The sequence below is a fragment of the Amblyraja radiata genome, chromosome 5, assembly GCF_010909765.2.
Source record: "Amblyraja radiata isolate CabotCenter1 chromosome 5, sAmbRad1.1.pri, whole genome shotgun sequence".
Taxonomy (NCBI): Eukaryota; Metazoa; Chordata; class Chondrichthyes; order Rajiformes; family Rajidae; genus Amblyraja; species Amblyraja radiata.
The window spans coordinates 12,147,066-12,168,618 of NC_045960.1; the positions used below are offsets into that span (position 1 = coordinate 12,147,066).

The following is a 21,553-nucleotide window of genomic DNA, read 5'->3' on the forward strand; positions in this document are numbered from 1 at the left end:
TCGTTTTTTTCGAGAAGATGTGAAATCACATTTAAAAAAAGTAAATATATACACACACACACACACACACAATCAAAGTTTTATAGTTATAAGAATGAAACTAATAAAAAACCTCAGGCTGGCTGATCTTGCATTGTAAATAAATCTCCATTCTTGTCGATATTTTTATAAACTTCCAATGCTACGGGGTGATAATCAGAACAGTACACAGAACTCTAACTGTACCAGTCTTTTTTGCAGTATTACCTTAATCTTCCACCTGTTTTAATCTTTGCCTCGGCCAATGAAGATATCCTGTATTGTTTCATAATCTTATCTGCTATCATATGTACCTGCCCTGCTGTATTAATCTAAATATCCATTTAAGGGTCCTTTATTCGACACATGGGTATACTGTCAGGTAGAAGGTCATAGAAGATCACGGAGTCATACAGCACAGAAACAGGCCCTTCGGCCCAACATGTCCATGCTGACCAAGATGCCCCAACTACACTAGTTCCACCTCTCCATGTTTGGCCCATATACCTCTAAACCGTTCCTATCAATGGACCTATCCTTTAAATGTTGTTATAGTACCTGGCTCAACTACCTCTGACATCTTGTTCCTTATATCCACCACCCTCCCAATGAAAAAGTTTCCCCTATTCTTTCTAATAGGATCCTATTAAATCTAATAGGATCCTATAAAATCTTTCCACTCTCACCTTAATCCTATGTCCTCTGGTTGTAGATTTCCTATAGCAGGGTGACCAAAACTGAAAACAATACTCTAAATGTGGCTTCACCAATATTTTGTACAACTGTAACATAGCATCCCAACTTCTATACTCAAGAACCTGACTTATGAAGGCTAACGTAGCGAAAGCCTTCATGACCGCCCTATCTGTGATGCCACTTTCAAGGAACTATGTACCTGCATTTCTAGATCCCGAAGATAGACACAAAAAGCTGGTGTAACCCAGGCAACATCTCTGGGGAGAAGGAATGGGATCCCTCTGCCGTACCGCACTCCCCAGGGTCCTGCCAGTTACTGTGAAGGTCCTGCCCTGTTTTTACTTCCCAACATGTAACACCTCGCAGTTATCTGCAGTAAACTCTATTAACTATTCTTCTGCCCACTTGCCCAACTGATCAAGATCCTGCTGTAGCCTTTGATAACCATCTTTGCTATCTACAGTACCACCCACTTTAATATCATTGCAAACTTACTAATCATGTCTTCCACATTCACGTCCAAATCATTGATATAAACCACAAAAAGCAATGGGCCCAGCACTTATCCCTGAGGCACACCACTAAATACAGGCCTCCAATCTGAAAAATAATTTTCCACCATCACCCTCAGCTTCCTTCCATATAGTCAATTCTGTATCCGTTGTCCAGCTCTCCCCAGATCCCTTACAATTTACCCTTCCAGAGCAGCATACCATGCTATATTAATAATGCTGACATAGTTCATTAATTGGCTTGGTTTTTTAAATATTTTTCTCTGTTAGGATACTCATCAGCTTAGACTGCATAAAACTTTAGATGGTCATGCTTATGGAGTATCATACTTGGCTTGGAGTCCAGATGATAATTACCTTTTGGCCTGTGGCCCTGATGACTGCTCCGAACTATGGCTTTGGAATGTGCAGGTAAGCAATGCTCCGGATGCAGTGACAATTCTTCAGTGTATTTTACACTGAATCAACCAAAGTGCCTTGTGACCATTGTACTTAAATTATGGATAATTAAGTTCTTCAGAATTAACAGATGTAAGTAAAGTAATCTGTTAGCCTCCTGAGGAGTTTGTGTTAGTAGCCTCAGTTGCAGATGTCAGTAAAAATATCCAATAGAAGTGCACTGATCTGAGTAGTGCTGTTTTGTAAATCTTGCCTTTAAATTGAATTAAGACGGTCACAACTCATCAAACTGTAATCCAATCAGTTTTAAGCAACAGAACAAATCGTGTTGATACTGAAAAGACGAAAGAGGAGGAGAATATGGAAATTGGGATTTAAGAAGTCAGGATCACACAGAAGTAGTTCAAATTGGCTGGTTCCTTGAATGAGAAGAACAACAACGTAATAAATATTTCAGTAAAGCAGGGTTACACCTTCTGATTTTGTTCATACACGTTTCAAATTCAAAACAACCTGCTAAAAATAGACCTATCCAAGGTTATCCTACCTCTCCCGACAACTCAAGCCTGCAACTCTAGGTAACATCCTAATGAATCTCCTCTGAACCCGTTCCAACTTAATGACATATTTCCTATACTGGAGGACCAGAAGTGTGCACAGTACTCCAATTTTGGTCTCACCACGACTTGTACAGCTGCACGATAATGTCTGAACTTTTGTTCCACATAAAGGTAAGCATGCCAAAAGCTTTCTCCACCACCTTGTGGAGGAAATGGGTCAGCGGGTGTAAAGCAACACCCTCACCAAAAAGAAGACATGAGATTTGAAAAATAAATATTTGTTCTTTATTTTTGATGCAATGACGTTTTGAATTAGGTGATTAGTTTATTTAATTTAGGTTAGAGATACAGCACGGAAACATGCCCTTCAGCTCAGTGGGTCCGCGCTGACCAGCGAGCCCCACATATTAGCACTATCCTACGCACCAGGGACAATTTTTACATTTACCAAGCCAATTAACCTACATACCTGTACATCTTTTGAGTGAGGGAGGAAACCGAAGATCTCGGAGAAAACCCACACAGGTCACGGGGAGAACATACAAACTCTGTACAATCAGCACCCGTAGTCGGGATCGAACCCGGGTCTCCGGTGCTGCATTGACTCTACCGCTGCGCTACTGATAGATTACATCTTTCTTCTCTCCAGACAGGAGAACTTAGGACCAAGATGAGCCAGTCCCATGAGGATAGTCTAACAAGTGTTGCTTGGAACCCAGATGGAAAACGTTTTGTGACAGGTGGTCAACGTGGGCAATTTTATCAGTGTGTGAGTTATTAATTTTCTAGTTAATTTATATATCTATGTACCTCTTTGTGCGATAACTCTTGAAAATTAATAAACTGCAGATCTTGAAAATCTGAAAATAAAAAATGTTGGAACCAGGGGTCGTTTATTAAAAATAAGTAGTTGCCTATTTAAGACAAGGATGAGGCAAAATTATTTCTCTCAAGGTCATAGGTTTTTAGAACTCTTCCTCAAAGGGCAGTGGAAGCAGTGTCTTTGAATATTTTTGGGGCAGAGGTAGATAAATTCTTGATAAGCAAGGAGGAAAATGTTACCCCAAGTAGACTCGAAAGGACCGATTGACCCACTGTCACTCCTGATTTATAACTTTGTATTACCTAATCTGGGTCTAGGATATTGGTGTTGGTTTATTATTGTCACGTGTACTGAGATACAATGAAAAACGTTGTTTGGCTTGCGATCCAGGCAGATCTCACCATAGATTATGCAATCATACCATACATGAGTACACAGATAATGAAAAAAGAGAATGTAGAATATAGTGTTACAGCTACAGAGAAAATGCAGATTAAAAGAAGTGCAAAGGCCGCAACAAAGTAGATTGGAAGATTAGGAAATCATCCTTAGCTATGAGAGTTCAAAAGTCTGAAACAACGGGGGAAGATGATGTTCTTGATTCTTGTGAATGTGTTTTCAAGCTTTTGTATTTTCTGCCTGCTGGGAAAGGGGAGAAGAGATTTGCCTTTGATTATGTTGGCTCCTTTCCCAAGGCAACATGAAGTGATTGTGGGTTTGGGGAGATTGTTTTGAATGTACTGGGCTACGTTTACAACTCTGGAATTCCTTGCGATCTAGTGTAGATCAGTTGCCATACCAAGATGTTATGCATCCAGACAGGATGCTTTCTGTGGTGGGTCTGCAGAAACTGTTAAGAGTCACTAGACCAAGTGCAGACCCATTGGGTCTGCTCCCCCAACGCATAGCCACCAACTGCGCAGGTGCGGCTTATTTCTCCCCATCCCCCAGCACTCCCTCCGCCTCCTCTTCAATCCCTAGAGAGGGAGGGGTGGTAGAGAGGGAGGGGGGGTAGACAGGGAGGGGGATAGAGGGGGAGGGGGTTAGAGGGGGACGGGGTAGAGAGAGGGAGGAGGGTAAAGGGAGAGAGGGAGGGGGGTAGAGAGGGTGGGAGTGAGGGTAGATATGGAGGGGGCATCTCCCGCCTCCATACCCCCCCCCCTCCAATCTCCCTCTACCACCCCACTCCCCACCCCATCTCCTTCCTTCCCATTTCCCTCATCCTCCTCCCCTCACTCCCATTCCCTGCCCCAGGACCTACCCAGGTCGCAGAGCAGCGTCAAGGCCTGGTTCTCATACTCAGCTGAGCCCTGGCTGTAGACTCCAGCCGTCAGCTCTGCCACTGCCTGGGTTCCACTGCAAGCCCCGACTACATCTCCAGGCTCGCCCTGACCCTGGACCCAGGCTCATCCTTGGTTCCAGCGGCGGCTTCTTTTTTGGCCCCGGTCACGGCCCCATCCCAAGCACCGGGCTTGGCCCTCACTCCAGCTCAAGCACAACCCTCCCCACCGGGCGCAGGCAGCGGCCGCCACACACGCGCTGGAGTGCCCCTCCCTCCTGGAGTGTCCCGTCCTGCCTTGTAAGTGTATTGTGATGTCGCTCAGGTTTTTTTTCCGAAATGGGTGAGTTTTCGGGCAGTTTTTAAAACTTTAAATGATTAAAAAGTTTTGAAATATAGGTGGGAATGCGATAGGAAGATGTTTATCACCTCGACAGGAATAATGTGAGTAGGATGTGTGAAAATGGGAAGGCTGTGGCCTAACGTTTGGAAGAAAATAGGAAAATTAACCAGATTCTCACACACACACACACACACACACACACACACACAAACACATACTTTTAGTATCATATAGATCTTGTTTTTTTCCTATGGATAGATCTTCAAAGGCCATATCAAAGTGTAGGGTGATTTCTGATTACTACAATTAGTCATTTGAATGTAGCACCTGATAATTTCCACTGCATGTGGAACAGTGTCCATCAAGAATCGATGCCTTTGGAGGGAATGTATAATAGGGAGGGAATTATTTTTGTTGTATAATGCTAAAGAGGCTTGTCTAACATTCTTTGTGTGTGTCTGTTAGGATTTGGAGGGAAATCTGCTGGATTCATGGGAAGGTGTGCGAGTGCAGTGCCTGTGGTGTTTAAACGACGGGAAAACAGTTCTTGCCTCAGACACACATCAGAGGATACGAGGCTACAACTTTGAGGACCTGACCGATAGGAATATGTAAGCTATAATGACCAGCTATTTACCCTGTAATTATTTTTACTGCCTAATACGATTTGCAAAGATGAGATGGTGGACATTAGTTCTGAATGTAGTTTACTATTTCTTGTACACACAGTGTCTGCCACTGTATTGCTTCCAGCTGTGTGTTTAGATTAATGGCTCATTGCAGATATTTAGTTGAAAGCTCGCTGGGTCATCAATGAGATCTTTTTGATTATTTTCGCTGTTTTGTGATCCCATTTTATGTTATTGATGCCCAAAGCTTTATTCAAGGCTATTAGATATCATAAATGCAGCCTATTGGAGTGACAATTGTTCAGTTTTATCTTGTGGACTATCTTCCTGGAGGGGAAGAGAGGGGGGGGAGGGAGGGGAGGGGGAGGGCGGGAGGTGGAAGGGGAGAGGGGGGGACAGAGGAAGGGGGGGAGAGGAGGAGGGGAGCGGGGTGAGCAGCTCGCGGGGAGGACGTCACTCGCAGCGTGCAGATCGAAGACCGCAGCACGCAGAGCCATTGTGACGTCATCAGCCAAAGCCACTTGGCTTTATTTTCAAAGTTATTTCAGATTCTTGAACATTTTGATTAATAACTCGAGAAATAATGCATGGAATTTTCAAATAAGGCGATTTTTGATTTCACAACATAAATCTCTCAGAATATGTAAAAGTTTTGACCGTTAGCGTGTCGTTTTTTCGAGAGGATGTGATCATACACAAACAGATAAACACACAAATCCACATACAGATCAGAGTTTTATAGTTATATACTAGACCAAGTGCCGACCCGTTGGGTCTGTTCCCCCAACGTGCGGTTGTGGGGGGGGGGAGGCGGCATGCAGCCACACACACTAACTATCCCCCCACCCCCCCCCCCCCGCACTCACGCTAATTACCCCCCTTGATATTATATTAATATTAATTTGCTCCTTTTACCCCATAAACACCCTATCTACTGACGCATAGCCCCCAACTTACAGTCACACCTGGAGGGGGGGGGGGGGGGTGGGGGCGGGGGTAGAGAGTGAGGGCAGAGAGAGAAGGGGCAGAGACAGAGAGAGAGACAGACACAGAGAGAGGGGCAAGAGGGAGAGGGGGGTGGAGAGGAGGAGAAGAGGGAGGGGGGAAAGGTGGGGGAGGAGGGGTGGAGAGAGAGGGTGAGAGTGAGGGGGAGAGAGAGTGGGGAGCAGGTAGGGGAGGGAAGAGGGTAGGGGATGTGGAGGGGATGGAGGGGATGGAGGGAGAGGAGGGAGGGGGGGAGAGGGTGTGCTGAGAGGGGAGGGGGAGAGGTGGGGAGCAGGGAGGGGGAGGGAAGGGGGTAGGGGTGTGTGGAGGGGAGGGGGGTTTAGGGGAGGAATGGTGGAGGAGGGGAGGGGGGGGAGAAAAAGAGGGGAGAGAGAGAGGGGAGGAGAGGAGGGGGGAGAGGAGAGGAGACGGGGGGGAGTGGAGAGGAGAGGGGGGGAGAACCTAAAAAAACATTTTAGAACCAAAAAAGACACATTCTGCAAGCATTGTAGAACCAAAAGAGACACTTTTTGCAAATATTTTAGAACCAATAGACACTTTTTGCAAACATTTTAGAACCAATAGACACATTCTGCAAGCGTTTTAGAACCACCAAGGACACTTACATTTGAGTAAACATGTGTTCAGTGTTATTCACAGCTCAGAGAAACATGACCCTCTGCCTTCCTCCATCTTGAAGAGACTGTGAGGCACACCACTTCCTGGTTTTATAGTCCCTCCCCCCTGCCGCCAGCGGGGGCAGCAGAGAGAATGGGGAATTTTGTAAAAACATTAATATCTCTGTCATTTTTCATCGACGGGAAAAATCCTCGGCACACATACGGCGGAGGGGGGCTCTGAGCAAGGTGGCCAAAAATGACGGCCGTAGGTGGCGGCGTTCTCGCGGAAATCGCAGCACAGATGACCAAAACCGGTCAAGAACAAACAGACAGACAGACAGACAGACAGACAGAAAGACAGACAGACAGACAGACAGACAGACAGACAGACAGACAGACAGACAGATAGATAGATAGATAGATAGATAGATAGTACGGATGAGTGGCGTAGATAGGGTAGACTGTCACAGTTTCTTTCCAGGATGGAAATATCAAATACTAGATGATATAGCTTTAAGGTGAGATGGGCATAGTTTAAAGGATAGACACAAAAAGCTCAGCGGGTCAGACAGCATCTTTGGAGAAAAAGAATGGGTGACATTTCGGGTCGAGACCCTTCTTCAGACTGCGAGTCAGGGGAAAGGGAAACGAGCGATATAGATGGTGAAATAGAGAATTTATGTTTATAATTTAAAAGAGATGTGCGGGGCATGTTTGTTACATAGTGAGCGATGGGTGCCTGGAATGTGCTGCCAGGCGTGGTGGTGGAGGCAGATATGATTGTGGCTTTTAAAAGACTTTTGAATAGGCACATGGACATGTACGGAATGGAAGGATATGGATCAAACTCATATCTGCCAGTACACGATCCATATCTATATATATATACTTGAACGAAGACGTAGACGAGTTGTTTAATACGTTTACAGATGACACTAAGATTGCTTGGTTCACAGACTGTGAGGAAGGTTGTCAAGGTGGTTTGCATCTTGCAGTGTAGCCTCTGTATTTCTGTTCATGAAGTCGTCTGCGGACAGCGGTCATTGACAAATCCACACATGACTCGTGAAGAGTGTTTCTGATCTGTCAGACAGGTGTGTGGGTTTTTTTCTATATTATAGAGAGAATTCTTCTGTCATCAGCTGTGGAGATCTTCCTTGGCCTGCCAGCCCCCTTTGCGATTAGTAAGTTCACTAGTGCTCTCATTCTTCTTAATGATGTTCCAAACAGTTGATTTTGGTTAGCCTAAAGTTTGGCTGATGTCTCTAACAGTTTTATTCTTGTTTCTCAGTCTTATAATGGCTTCTTTGAATTTCATTGGCACAACTTTGGTCCTCATGTTGATAAACAGCAATAAAAGTTTCCAAAGGTGATGGAAAGACTGGAGGAAATACTAGGTGCTGATAGCTCTCTAATACCTGCATTAAGGAGGCATTTATACACACCTGAGCAATTACAAACGTCTGTGAAGCCATGTGTCCCAAACATTGTGGTGCCCTGAAATGGGGGGACTATGTATAAACACTGCTGTAATTTCTACATGGTGAAATCATAATGTATAAAAATACCCTTTATTAAAATCTGACAATGTGGACTTTAACCATATGTGATTTATTTCTATTACAAATCTCAAATTGTGGAGTGCAGAGGAAAATAAATAATGATGGGTCTTTGTCTCAAGCATTATGGAGGGCCGGTATATCTGTGGAAAGGATGAAATATCCTGACTCAAATAATGCTGAGTATTGCCGCACTATGTTGTCATTGAAATTAAAATAACTCTAGTGTACTGAAGTACTTGTTATGTTTGATCCTTACTTCATTCTATTGCAGAGTACAAGAGGATCATCCTATAATGTCGTTTACAGTTTCAAAGAATGGAAGATTAGCCTTGTTAAATGTAGCAACTCAGGTATGTAAAGCAGAGGGGAATCATGTAGATTTAATGTGGAATATATTTCCCTGCTGTCGCTCTTTTATCAGGTTCAAGTGACCAAAGACTTTACTCTTCACCATGAATCATTTGTTTTATACAACCTGCATGTCTACCAGAAAGAAGTATAAACTCAAAACTTTGATTTAATCGTTTCCCTTGACTAACCACATTAGCTGAATTTTATACGTCGCATTGAATCATCACAAGAACCTTCTGAATGTAACTTGCCTGTATCCATTGAGTCATACAACATGGAAACAGGTCTCAACCCACCAAACCCAGAAACACAGTGATACAACTAATAGAACCACTACCCAACAGTGCCAGTGTTCCTCGTTCAATTCTAACCTAAGGTGCTCCATGTGTAGCTTTTATCATTTTCCAGGTGCTTCAATTTCTTCCCGTGTCCCAAAGACATGCTGGTTGATGGGTTAATTGGTCACGATAAATTGCCTCTTGTATGCATAGGTATGTCGTAGAATCTGGGTGGGAGTTGATGGAAATAAGGGGGGGGGGGGGGGGGGGGAATAGGTTACAAATGTTTTTATAGGACAATGAAAATGCCCTGATTAGTCAGTATAGTCTACATGAGCCAAATAACCTTGTGTCTAATGGAAATATGGAGTCTATGCTGACATCAAGCTCTCATTTACAGTAATTCTCCACAAATCCCATCTTCTTCTCGCTGCGTCATTGATATTGGTTTATTATTGTAACATGTACAGAGATGCAGTGAAAAGGTCTGTTTCCATGCTATCCAGTCAAATTATACTACACATGAATACAATCAACCCATACAGGTACAATAGGTAGTGCAAAAATACCAGAGTACAAAATATAGTGTTACACATTATAACGTTACAGTATCACTGTTACAAGTACAGAGTTACTATCAATACTCCACCCCACCCCTTCAGATCTCCCACTCACCTACGCACTATGAACAATGTAACATTGAGATTTGGGAGGAAGCTGGAGCATCCAAGGAAAACGCATGCAGTCATAGGGAGAATGTATAAACTCTACGCAGCACCAAAGACCAGGATTGAACCTAGGTTACTGAAGAGGTAACATAGTGGCTCTACTGGCTGTGCCACACTAATCCACGCCTCGCCACTCGACCCTCCACTGACGACAAAAAACATCAACTATACTCTTTGTATCTTGGCTGGCCATTTCCATCACCACCACAGTTGTCTTTCCAAATTCTCTGACCATGAGAGCAACCCTGTCCAAAGACTCATGCCCCCAAGTCTCCTTATCCTTATTGGTTCCAATTATTTGCTCCTCACTTCCAAGCACATTTAACCTTAAATGATTATCATCATCTGCAAGTTCCTGATTAAGCCCATCCTCTTATCCTGACTTTTGCATTGTGTTCAAAGCTTGTTAACACTTGTGCTTTGTCATATCAATCTAGAAGTCTGACAATACTTATTAGTTATCTATCCAACTGTGCCTCTTAAGTTAAAGTGCCTTGCTATGCATTCTCGTATAAGCCTGCAATTTAAATAGAAGCAAGCTTCAGTTATAATGCCCATTGAATTTTGTTAATTAATAAACACACGAAGGATCAGTCACAGTTTTGTGCTTAGCTAAAGTATGAAAAAATACACAAGTACTTCTCGGAGTTAGAATAATGCTTAAATTATTAATATGATTGGAATTGTCAAATAATGAGAAAATCAAGATTTAATAACAATTTAATGCTGTTTTTCAATAAAATGAACTCTTATTTAAATCTTTCAGAAAATTATGTCTTTGCTCCCTTCAACTTTGTAAGCTATTACTAAATAGTCATAGCAGTACCAGTATTCTTTGTCCTTACTTCACAAAATCTAGGATATCTCATTGGGCCATATGCCAACTTAATACCCCTTCATATTTGTAAGCTATTACTAAATAGCCATAGCAGTACCAGCATTCTTTGTCTCACAGACCAACACAACTTTCTATACATTCCTGTTGATAAAGCAAGTATACTGCTATGCAGTGGGGACGTATGCTCTCATTCTTCGCATAACCTCAATTTGTCAAAAAAAGAAGATCCTATCACCGATTCCTGTGATAAGCTACTGGTCACTGTTTTCCAATCACAAAAGCAATTTACCACCATTACCCACTATTTCCTATACCAGGCCAACTCCATTTTGTCAGCCCATGGTCTCTAACCTTTTGGACCATCCTTTCATATAGGACCTTATGAAAGGCCTCAGTGAGGTCCATGTAAACCACATTAATTGCACTATTCTCATCACGGTGTTGTTATTTCAAAAAACTCAAATTAAAATGAGTCAGACAGGATTCCATCAACAAAGCACTGCTGACTATTCCTGATCTACCCCTGCTTTTCCAAGTGTAGATTAATCCTGTCCCCCAGAGGATAACCAAAATGGTAAGAGAATTATTGGATTTTCCTCCAATAATTCCAGTACCAATTTGGGACATTAGGCTCACTGGCCTTCAGCTACCTGGCTGATCCCTGCTGCCATTCTTGAATAAAGATAACATATTTACTGAGCTCTAGTCATCTGGCACGTAGGTTGTGGCCAGCGAATACTTAAAAGTCTCAGTAGGAGGCCTACCCATCTATGTCCTTACTTCACAAAACCTAGGATACCTCATCAGGCCATTAGCCAACTTAATACCCCTTCAACTTTGTACGTTATTTCTAAATAGCCGTAGCTGTACCAGCATTCTTTGTCTCACAGACCAATGCGACTTTCTATATATTCCTGTTGATAAAACAAGTATACTGTTTTGCAGTGGGGACGTACAGTGGCTTGCAAAAGTATTCACACCCCTTGAACTTTTCCACATTTTGTCACGTCAGAACCACAAACGTAAATGTATTTTATTGGGATTTTATGTGATAGACCAACACAAAGTGGCGCATAATTGTGAAGTGGAAGGAAAATGATACATGGTTTTCAAATTTTTTTACAAATAAAAAACTGAAAAGTGTGGCATGCAAAAGTATTCAGCTCTCTTTACTCTGATACCCCTAAATAAAATCCAGTGCAACCAATTGCCTTCAGAAGTCATCTAATTAGTAAATAGAGTCCACTTGTGTGTAATCTACTCTCAGTATAAATACAGCTGTTCTGTGAAGGCCTCAGAGGTTTGTTAGAGAACATTAGTGAACAAACAGCATCATGAAGCCCAAGGAACACACCAGACAGGTCAGGGATGAAGTTATGGAGAAGTTTAAAGCAGGGTTAGGTTATAAAAAAATATCCCAAGCTTTGAACATCTCACGGAGCACTGTTCAATCCATCATCCGAAAATGGAAAGAGTATGGCACAACTGCAAACCTACCAAGACATGGCCGTCCACCTAAACTGACAGGCCGGGCAAGGAGAGCATTGATCAGAGAAGCAGCCAAGAGGCCCATGGTAACTCTGGAGGAGCTGCAGAGATCCACAGCTCAGGTGGAAGAATCTGTCCACAGGACAACTATTAGTCGTGTACTCCACAAATCGGGCCTTTATGGAAGAGTGGCAAGAAGAAAGCCATTGTTGAAAAAAAGCCATAAGAAGTCCCGTTTGCAGTTTGCCACAAGCCATGTGGGGGACACAGCAAACATGTGGAGGAAGGTGTTCTGGTCAGATGAGACCAAAATTAAAGTTTTTGGCCAAAATACAAAACGCTATGTGTGCCGGAAAACTAACACTGCACATCACCCTGAACACACCATCCCCACTGTGAAACATGGTGGTGGCAGCATCATGCTGTGGGGATGCTTTTCTTCAGCAGGGACAGGGAAGCTGGTCAGAGTTGATGGGAAGATGGATGGAGCCAAATACAGGGCAATCTTGGAAGAAAACCTGTTGGAGTCTGCAAAAGACTTGAGACTGGGGCGGAGGTTCACCTTCCAGCAGGACAACGACCCTAAACATACAGAGCTACAATGGAATGGTTTAGATCAAAGTATATTCATGTGTTAGAATGGCCCAGTCAAAGTCCAGACCTAAATCCAATTGAGAATCTCTGGCAAGACTTGAAAATTGCTGTTCACAGACGCTCTCCATCCAATCTGACTGAGCTTGAGCTATTTTGCAAAGAAGAATGGGCAAAAATTTCCGTCTCTAGATGTGCAAAGCTGGTAGAGACAAACCCCAAAAGACTTGCAGCTGTAATTGCAACGAAAGGTGGTTCTACAAAGTATTGACTCAGGGGGGCTGAATACTTCTGCACGCCACACTTTTCAGTTTTTTATTTGTAAAAAAAATTGAAAACCATGTATCATTTTCCTTCCACTTCACAATTATGCACCACTTTGTGTTGGTCTATCACATAAAATCCCAATAAAATACATTTACGTTTGTGGTTGTAACGTGACAAAATGTGGAAAAGTTCAAGGGGTATGAAAACTTTTGCAAGCCACTGTATGTTCTCATTATGAATGAAATTTACCTTTGGTGGTTCTTCTATGTCATAACACACAAGAGAGGAAAGTTGAACTATTGTGTGGGATTTCTTGTCTTTTCCATGCAGCTGCTTTATATAATTTGTCACTTGAAGGATTATTGCTGTAAAGTAATGTTACGGTTCTTTTAATCTAAACATACTAAAGAAGGATTGTAACTGTTGTATTCCATTAATATATTGGGTTTATATGGTATGAGGTTCTCACTCCAGGTTCAAAGGTTTCAAAGGTCTTTATTGTCACATGTACCGATTAAGGTACAGTGATATGCCAATTACCATACAGCCATAAGGGGGAAAAAAGCAACAAGACACACAACTACATAAAAGTTAACATAAACATCCACCACAGCGGATTCCCCACTTTCCTCACTGTGATGGAAGGCAAAAAAGTCCAATCCTCTTTATTCTCCCGCGGTCGGGGCAGTCGAACCATCCGTCGGGGCGATCGAAGCTCCTGCAGCCAGCGGTATAACACCATAAATTCCACCAGGTTGCATTCAAAGCTAATTGCAGATTTTATCATGAGCACATTGTCATTTTCTACATCACATTGTATATCGTGTAGAGAAATGTCAGGAAGAATTTCTGATGATTATTTTAAATTGATCTTATAAGGACCAAGTGGCGTGTACAGATCAGCATGAGAGTCCTTTCTCTAATTTGCTTCTTGGTCAGTTAGTTACTCTGCAATTTTTCCTTCTCTGGCCAGATGCATGGTTGCCTCAATTACTAGTACTTTTACCTCTATCAATTTTAAATTCGACAAATTCCAGTCAAGTACTGGTGAGGTTCTGTGTTATGTGCTGTATTTTTGATGAGATGTCAAATGGAGGTCCTGCTTCCCTGTTCCAGTGCATGTTACTCCATAACAAGCACTATTAGTGTGTAATCACTAGTAGATGATTATCATAGTTGTTTATTTGATCTTGTGTGCAGAGTGACAGCCATATTTGCCTAAAATTCATTATGGAGCCATACAGCACAGAAACAGGTCATTTGATCCACTAATCCCATTTACCAGCATTTAGTCCATAGCCCTTCTGTGCCTTGACGAGGCATGTTCTGCCTCCATCTCCTTCTCGGATATGCCAGATTGCAATTACTCTCTGAGTGAGAAGAAATTTACTCAGATCCCCCCCTAGCCCTCTTACTCTTCACCTTAAATCCATGCCCTCTGGTTCTCAATGTCCCTGTTAGGGGGAAAGAGTTCTCAAGATCCATCATCATTATTTTAACATTTCCATCAGCCTCCTCCATTACAAAGAAAACAAATCAATCTTTCTTTCTACTTGGAATGTTCCACCCCAGACGATATCGTGGTGTATCTCCTCTGCACTCTCTCCAGTGCACTCACATCTTTTCCATCGTATGATGACCAGAACAACACTCAATACTCCAACTGTGCCCTAACCAAAGTTTTATAAAGTTGTACCATAATCTCTCATTCTTATGTTCATTGCCACAAGGAATGAAGGCCAGGATCCAGTATGTCTTCCCACCGTATCTCCCTGTCCTGACATTTGTAGAAATCTATGAATTTATACACTAAGGTCCCTTTTAACCCCATTCTCCTGCCTTCTTTCCATAACCCCAATTTGTCAAACAAAAGGGTCCCAGCACCGATTCCTGTGATAAGCTACTGGTCACTGTTTTCCAATCACAAAAGCAATTCTCCACCAATGCTCACTATTTCCTATACCAGGCCAACTTCAATTTGTCAGCCCATGGTCTCTAACCTTTTGGACCATTCTTTCATATAGGACCTTATGAAAGGCCTCAGTGAGGTCCATGTAAACCACATTAATTGCACTGTTCTCATCAAGGTGTTTTCTTATATCAAAAAACTCAAATTAAAATGAGTCAGGATTCCATCAACAAAGCAATGCTGACTATTCCTGATCTACCCCTGCTTTTCCAAGTGTAGATTAATCCTGTCCCCCAGAGGATAGCCCAAAATGGTAAGAGAATTATTGGATTTTTCCCAAATAATTCCAGTACCAATTTGGGACATTAGGCTCACTGGCCTTCAGCTACCTGGCTGATCCCGGTTTTCATTCTTGAATAAAGATAACATATTTACTGAGCTCTAGTCATCTGGCACGTAGGTTGTGGCCAGCGAATAGTTAAAAGTCTCAGTCGGGGTCCCACCCATCTATGTCCTTACTTCACAAAACCTAGGCTACCTAATCAGGCCATTAGCCAACTTAATACCCCAAAGACATATAATACATTTTCCCTTTTAATATTAACATGCTGTGGAGTATTCCCCTTGCCCTTCCTGACATCTGCAACTACAAAGTTTTTCTCCTTGTAGAATGCAAATAAGAAACATTCATTAAAATCTTCACCCAGATCCTCTGGCTCCACATGCAGACAGCCTTTGATCCCAGATGGACCCTCTCTTTCCCTGGTTAACCTCTTGCTCGTAAAATATTTATATAAATGCTCAGTAGTTTCCTTAACTTTATCTGGTAGTCATATTTTGCACCCCATCTTTATCCCCCTAATTTGTATGGTTCAGTATAATTCATTGAATATTAATATTTTTACTGGAGTGTTGAAACACTATATAAATCAATACTTTTTTATACAGATGTTTACCTTAATTACATTTCCCACCCAAAATAGTGACAGCCCCAGTCAATCATAAAGTGAACCTGGCATGACTGATCTTTACTTCCCACTCTCCCAGCCTTGAAATAAGTTACTTTGGTAATATGATGAGATGTAATAAATGCAACAATTTGCTTAAAGGAATTGAATAGCTTACTAGAGGATGGTGTACTCAAATCACATCCGCACCGTATATTTTGCTTTTGAGTTACTTTGAGGTGCAGAAAATGGTTACAATGTGCCTGTTTCTCCATCCCTTCGCCAAATGAGCATTGATTGATTAAATGTTTGATGTCGGGTACTGTGATTATCCTAGCCAAACCACTCATGGTCTTTATGTTCAACCCAACCCCCATCCTCACCTCCATGCTTCTGATGGTTTTCCTTGAGCAGGAGGTATATGATAGGTAATTAGATGTGGGAAAGCAGGTACAAAAATTTGTTGGTGAAATCCAAAGTATGCACTGTTCATCATGGGATTTACCCGTTTGTACTTGTAGACTTTAAACCAGGAAAATAGCAATTCTTAGCGAGACTGGTTGTGTATTGGTGTAAAGACATACAATACAAATTGCCTTTATTGTCATTCAAACAGACAGAGGTTTGAACGAAATTAACTAGGAAGGATTAATTAGGTTTAGCTCTTGATGCTTTCCAATATTATTGCATTCACTGCAGTGAAATCAGTTTTCTTTCTCGCTTCTCGCGAAGTTGACCAGATTAGTGGGAAAGGGTACATTTATCACTTCATGGCAGCTTTGTGTTTTTTTTTGTCTTTTTATGTGCTTTTCCTTCAACCACTACTGCAAGATTTCTCCACTCTATCTACCTGCAAATCCAATGATCTGTCTTGGATACCTGAAGAAGCAGCCAACTATTTGGAATTGAATTTTTAACAAGACTCGTATGTTTCCCTCTGCATGATGAAAATATAATTGAAGACCATAGATGATGAAGAGAAAAGGCATGAGAAATCGATTCGCTCAAGAGTGAGTAGAAAGTCTGCACAAAACAGCCCAAACTGATTTAAGCTTGTACTGCTTTTGACCCTTAGTGGTGATGGTGGCTTAGGGCCCTTGTTCAACTTCCTTTAAGGCTTTTTTTAATGGTGGAAGGAACGCTATAGTATTAATCACAAAGACTCGCTGAAGAACTGATTTTTGATTAGTGCAGAGTTTGACTGACTGGAAAACTTTTGACCTTGGATAATGGCTCTGATTGCATGTTGCTTTGCCACTGGAGAAGATTAGAAAAATGAATGATCGACATGCTGGAGATGGCAAAGCAGATTCAGCCAAGCTTCTGCATCACCGACTCATTTTACACAGTTAAAGTGGATCTCTTAACATCGACCACCACCTCTGCTGTTTTGCTACGTCTCCATTTTTCATTCCTGGCATGGGAAAATGTCTCTAATTATGGATGAAAAAACTCTTACCGTAATTCTTTTGCACTCAGGAACTGGGGCTATTATGGTAATAGAGCTCAACATCAGTGGATATTTGGAGTTTTGTTACTGTGAGCTGATTTCTTCATCTCTATGTGTCAATATAAAGCACAAAGCCTGTCAAAGACTTCAGTACAACCTCCAGAAAGCAGTACACTATCTGTTAAGTATTTCCAACTCCTTGAAGATTTGCAAGGAAGAAAATGCATTTTAAGTGAAGCTGAATGGAAAAAGTGGAAGATGTCTGCAAACACTTGGTTTGTATAACCAGCAACAAGTTGCAGAATGATGGACATTACTCTCAATAAATTATCACCAATTGAGGATCCTGCTATAGATTTTAATTATTGAACTATCTTGGTCTGACGGCAATTTAGGAAATTGCCAGTGGAACATCTGGTTTGTAACGAACAAAACAATTTTCTGGAATTAGGATTGAAACGAGTTTACTTGCAATAATTAACCATAATTTTCTTGCTTAATTTCAAGTTAGAGTATTCATATTGTATAGGAGCATGGGAATCCCAAATATCCCAGTATTTTTGTACTTCAATTGGTACAGCGATTATTGATCCTTTGCATTTTTAATGGGTTTAAATCCCACCCAAGATTTCATGGATATTGTATGATTAATATGAGCCTTTAACATGACTCAGAAGTTTTTCATGTCCTTTGATATAAAATGTCATAATGACATCAATGCCATGACCTCATTTCTTAACATATTACCAGATTGCCACGGCGGGTAGAGCTTGAATTGGAATCTACATGGACTTCCAGCACCAAACAAATCAAAGGGATGTCTGGCACAATAAGTTTGAACTTGTCTGAGGAATGGTCTTTGCTCAAAATAACAAAAATTGTATGCACCAAGCGAGGACATACTCGAGAGTTTGCCACGGAGACAATATGGGTAGAGCTTAAAAATAAGAAAGGTGCAAGCATGGGATTACACTTTTGGCCACCCAATAGCAAGCTGGAGATGGGGGTACAGATATGTGGACAGATTACCAAAAGATGCCAAAGGAATAGGGTTGTCTTAGTGGATGATTTTTACTTCACCAATTTGCTCAGTACCAAATGTTTAGATGGGGCAGAATTTGTGAGGTATACCTGAGATGGTTTCTTGAAACAGTATGTAGATAATTCAACCCAAGAAAAGAACATACTGGACTGCTCAAGGATGATGGAAGGAATTTGTGCTGGGAGTCTGGGATTGTAGGCGAGATACTTAATGAGTACTTTGCAACAGTTTTCACTAAAGTGAGGACATGGAGGGCAGTGAGATCAGTGTGGAAACTACTAATATGTAAAGGAAGTTTGAGAATAATAATATGGAGGTGGTAGGGGGCTTGAGCAATAAGGTGGATAAATCTCCAAGACCTGGCCGATGGCAGCTTATTGAGAGAGGCGACAGAGGAGATTGTGGGGCCCTTAACGAAGATATTTTTGTCTTCTCTAGCCTAGGCGAGATTATGGAGGACCGGAGAGTAACTAATGTTACTTTATTTAAGAAGAGATGTACAGAGAATCCAGGTAATTATAGGCCGGTGAACCTCACGTCAGTAGTAGGGAAGCTAATGGAGAGGATTCTTCGGGATCGGATTTGCTCCCATTTGGAAAAGAATGGATTAATTGGGGGCCATCAGCATGGCTTTGAAGTCTGCAGGCCCTGTCATACTAACTTGATCAGATTTTCAAGGAGGTGAAGAAGGTGCTCGATGAGGATAGAGCAGTGGATGTTGTCGACATGGAGTTTAGTAAGGCATTTCATAAAGTTTCATCTGGTAGGTTGATCCAGTAGATTAAGATGCATAATTTGGTCGTATGGATTCAGAATTGGCTTGCTGATAAAAGACCGAGGGTTATGGTGGAAGGACAGTATTCCGTCTGGAGATCTGTAAACAAGTTGGGTTCTATAGGGATCTGTGCTGAGACCTCTACTGTTTGTGATATAAATAAATGACTTGGACATAAATGTAGATGGGAATCAATGAAAGTGAATTTGAAATTGAATTTAAATACAGGTGCACAACCTTTTATCCGGAGTTCCGGAAACCGAAAAGCTCCGAAAACCGGACATTTTTTCCAGGATGTCGTCTGCACACCAAAGCTCGCGTTTGGCGCCAAATTGACCCGAAACGACCCACGGTCAACCCAGGTCTGTACTACTATAGCGGCTGCCTCCTCCCCGGAGACCGGGGAGACACTTAAACATCTGTAAATCATTGCTTAAATGTTAGTCAGTTAGTTTGGAGGGCTTTTATGTGAAGGGGGGGAGGGTGAAGGGGGAAACTTTAATTCTTAGTCCCCTACCTGGTCGGAGAGGCAGGGAGCGGGCAATGCCTTACCGGGTCGCCGTGCAGTGAGCTCCGCAGCGCTGTGGCCGCCGACTCCCAACATCGCGGAGCTGGGGCTGCGGGCGTCCGGCCGCAGCTGCGACCCCGGCAACTCTACCCCTGGCTGCGCGGCGCTCCAAATCCAGCGCGGCCCGCGGCCGGACGCCCGCAGCCCCAGCTCCGCGATGTTGGGAGTCGGCGGCCACAGCGCTGCGGAGCTCACTGCACGGCGACCCGGTAAGGCATTGCCCGCTCCCCGCCTCTCCGACCAGGTAGGGGACTAAGAATTAAAGTTTCCCCCGTCACCCCCCCCCCCCCCCCCCCCCCACCACATAAAATCCCTCCAAACTAACATTTAAGCAATGATTTACAATGATTCCCCGGTCACCGGGGAGGAGGCAGCCGCTCCAGACTTTTCAAGCCGGCCGCGCTACCTACCTAATCTACACTAAAAATCTTCCATTCGGAAATCCGAAAAATTCCGAAATCCGAGCAGTGTCTGGTCCCAAGGCTTTCGGATGAAAAGGTTGTGCACCTGTACTAGAAATACTGGTCATGCTGCATATGTTAAGAGAAACATTATGCAACCCTCAGGCACACAGAGTCATTTTCTCAGGGTCGGGAAGTCAAGAAATAGAGCGGGTGGATTAAGGTGAGAGGGGAATGATTTAATAGGAACCAGAGGGGCAACTTTTTCACAGAGGTTGTGAGGTGAGTATACAGTGCATTCAGAAAGTATTCAGACCCCTTCATTTTTTCCACATTTTGTTACGTTACAACCTTATTCTAAAAGGGATTCAATTATTTTAATATCAATCTACACACAATACCCCATAATAAAAAAGCGAAAACAGGTATTTAGAAGTTTTTGCAAAGTAATTAAAAAGAAATAACTGAAATATCACATTTACATAAGTATTCAGACCCTTTACTCAGTACTTTGTTGCGGCACATTTGGCAGCAATTACAGCCACAAGTCTTCTTGGGTATGATGCTACAAGCTTGGCACACCTGTATTTGGGTAATTTCTCCCATTCTTCTCTGCAGATCCTCTCAAGCTCTGTCAGGTTGGATGAGGAGCGTCGATGCACAACTATTTTCAGGTCCCTCCATAGATGTTCGATCGGGTTCAAGTCCGGGCTCTGGCTGGGCCACTAAAGGACATTCACAGACTTGTCACAAAGCCACTCTTGCGTTGTCTTGGCTGTGTGCTTAGGGTTGTTGTCGTGTTGAAAGATGAACCTCCGCCCCAGTCTGAGGTCCAGAACGCTCTGGAACAGGTTTTCATCGAGGATCTCTGTACTTTGCTCTGTTCATCTTTCCCTCGATCCTGAGTAGTCTCACAGTTCCTGCCGCTGTAAAACATTCCCACAGCATGATGCTGCCACCACCATGCTTCACAGTAGGTATGGTATTGGCCAGGTGATGAGCAGTGCCTGGTTTCCTCCAGATGTGACACTTGGCATTCAGGCCTAAGAGTTCAATCTTGGTTTCATCAGACCGGAGAAACTTGTTTCTCATGGTCTGATAGTCCTTTAGGTGCCTTTTGGCAAACTCCAATCAGGCTGTCATTGGCCTTTTACTGATGAGTGGCCAATTGATCAAATTTGTCAAACACGATTTACTTTTTTATAGAACTAGGTTTGATTAAATTCAGCTTTCTTAATTGATTCAGTTCTCTTTGATTATATATTCCAGCATTTTGTCAACAATAACAAGCACTCAAATCAGCACTAAGTTCTATTGTCCAAACTTGTAAAGACCAGTATGTGTTTGTGTTTAGTCCTGATAATAATAAAATCAGATATTATAAATTTAAAGTAATTTTAAGGTTTGGGACATATACAGAGGCCAAATAGAAAAAAAAACAATGGCCTGTTACATTTCCATCATGGCATATTTATCGGAATGATCTCTTTATACG

General features: G+C 42.4%; 1 protein-coding gene across 3 annotated transcripts in view; it reads left to right on the top strand.

Annotated features, from left to right (window-relative positions):
- Positions 1 to 21,553, top strand: part of wdr26 (WD repeat domain 26) — a 71,125-nt gene that overhangs the window by 42,223 nt on the left and 7,349 nt on the right. For 2 of the 3 annotated variants that reach the window (XM_033020605.1, XM_033020606.1), the window contains 4 exons: positions 1,497 to 1,637; positions 2,835 to 2,954; positions 5,096 to 5,241; positions 8,697 to 8,775. In XM_033020605.1, coding sequence (XP_032876496.1) covers positions 1,497 to 1,637; positions 2,835 to 2,954; positions 5,096 to 5,241; positions 8,697 to 8,775 — 486 coding nt within the window. Of the gene's footprint in view, positions 1 to 1,496; positions 1,638 to 2,834; positions 2,955 to 5,095; positions 5,242 to 8,696; positions 8,776 to 16,653; positions 16,833 to 21,553 lie in introns of all 3 variants that reach the window. The other variant, XR_004411969.1, reaches the window with a different exon arrangement.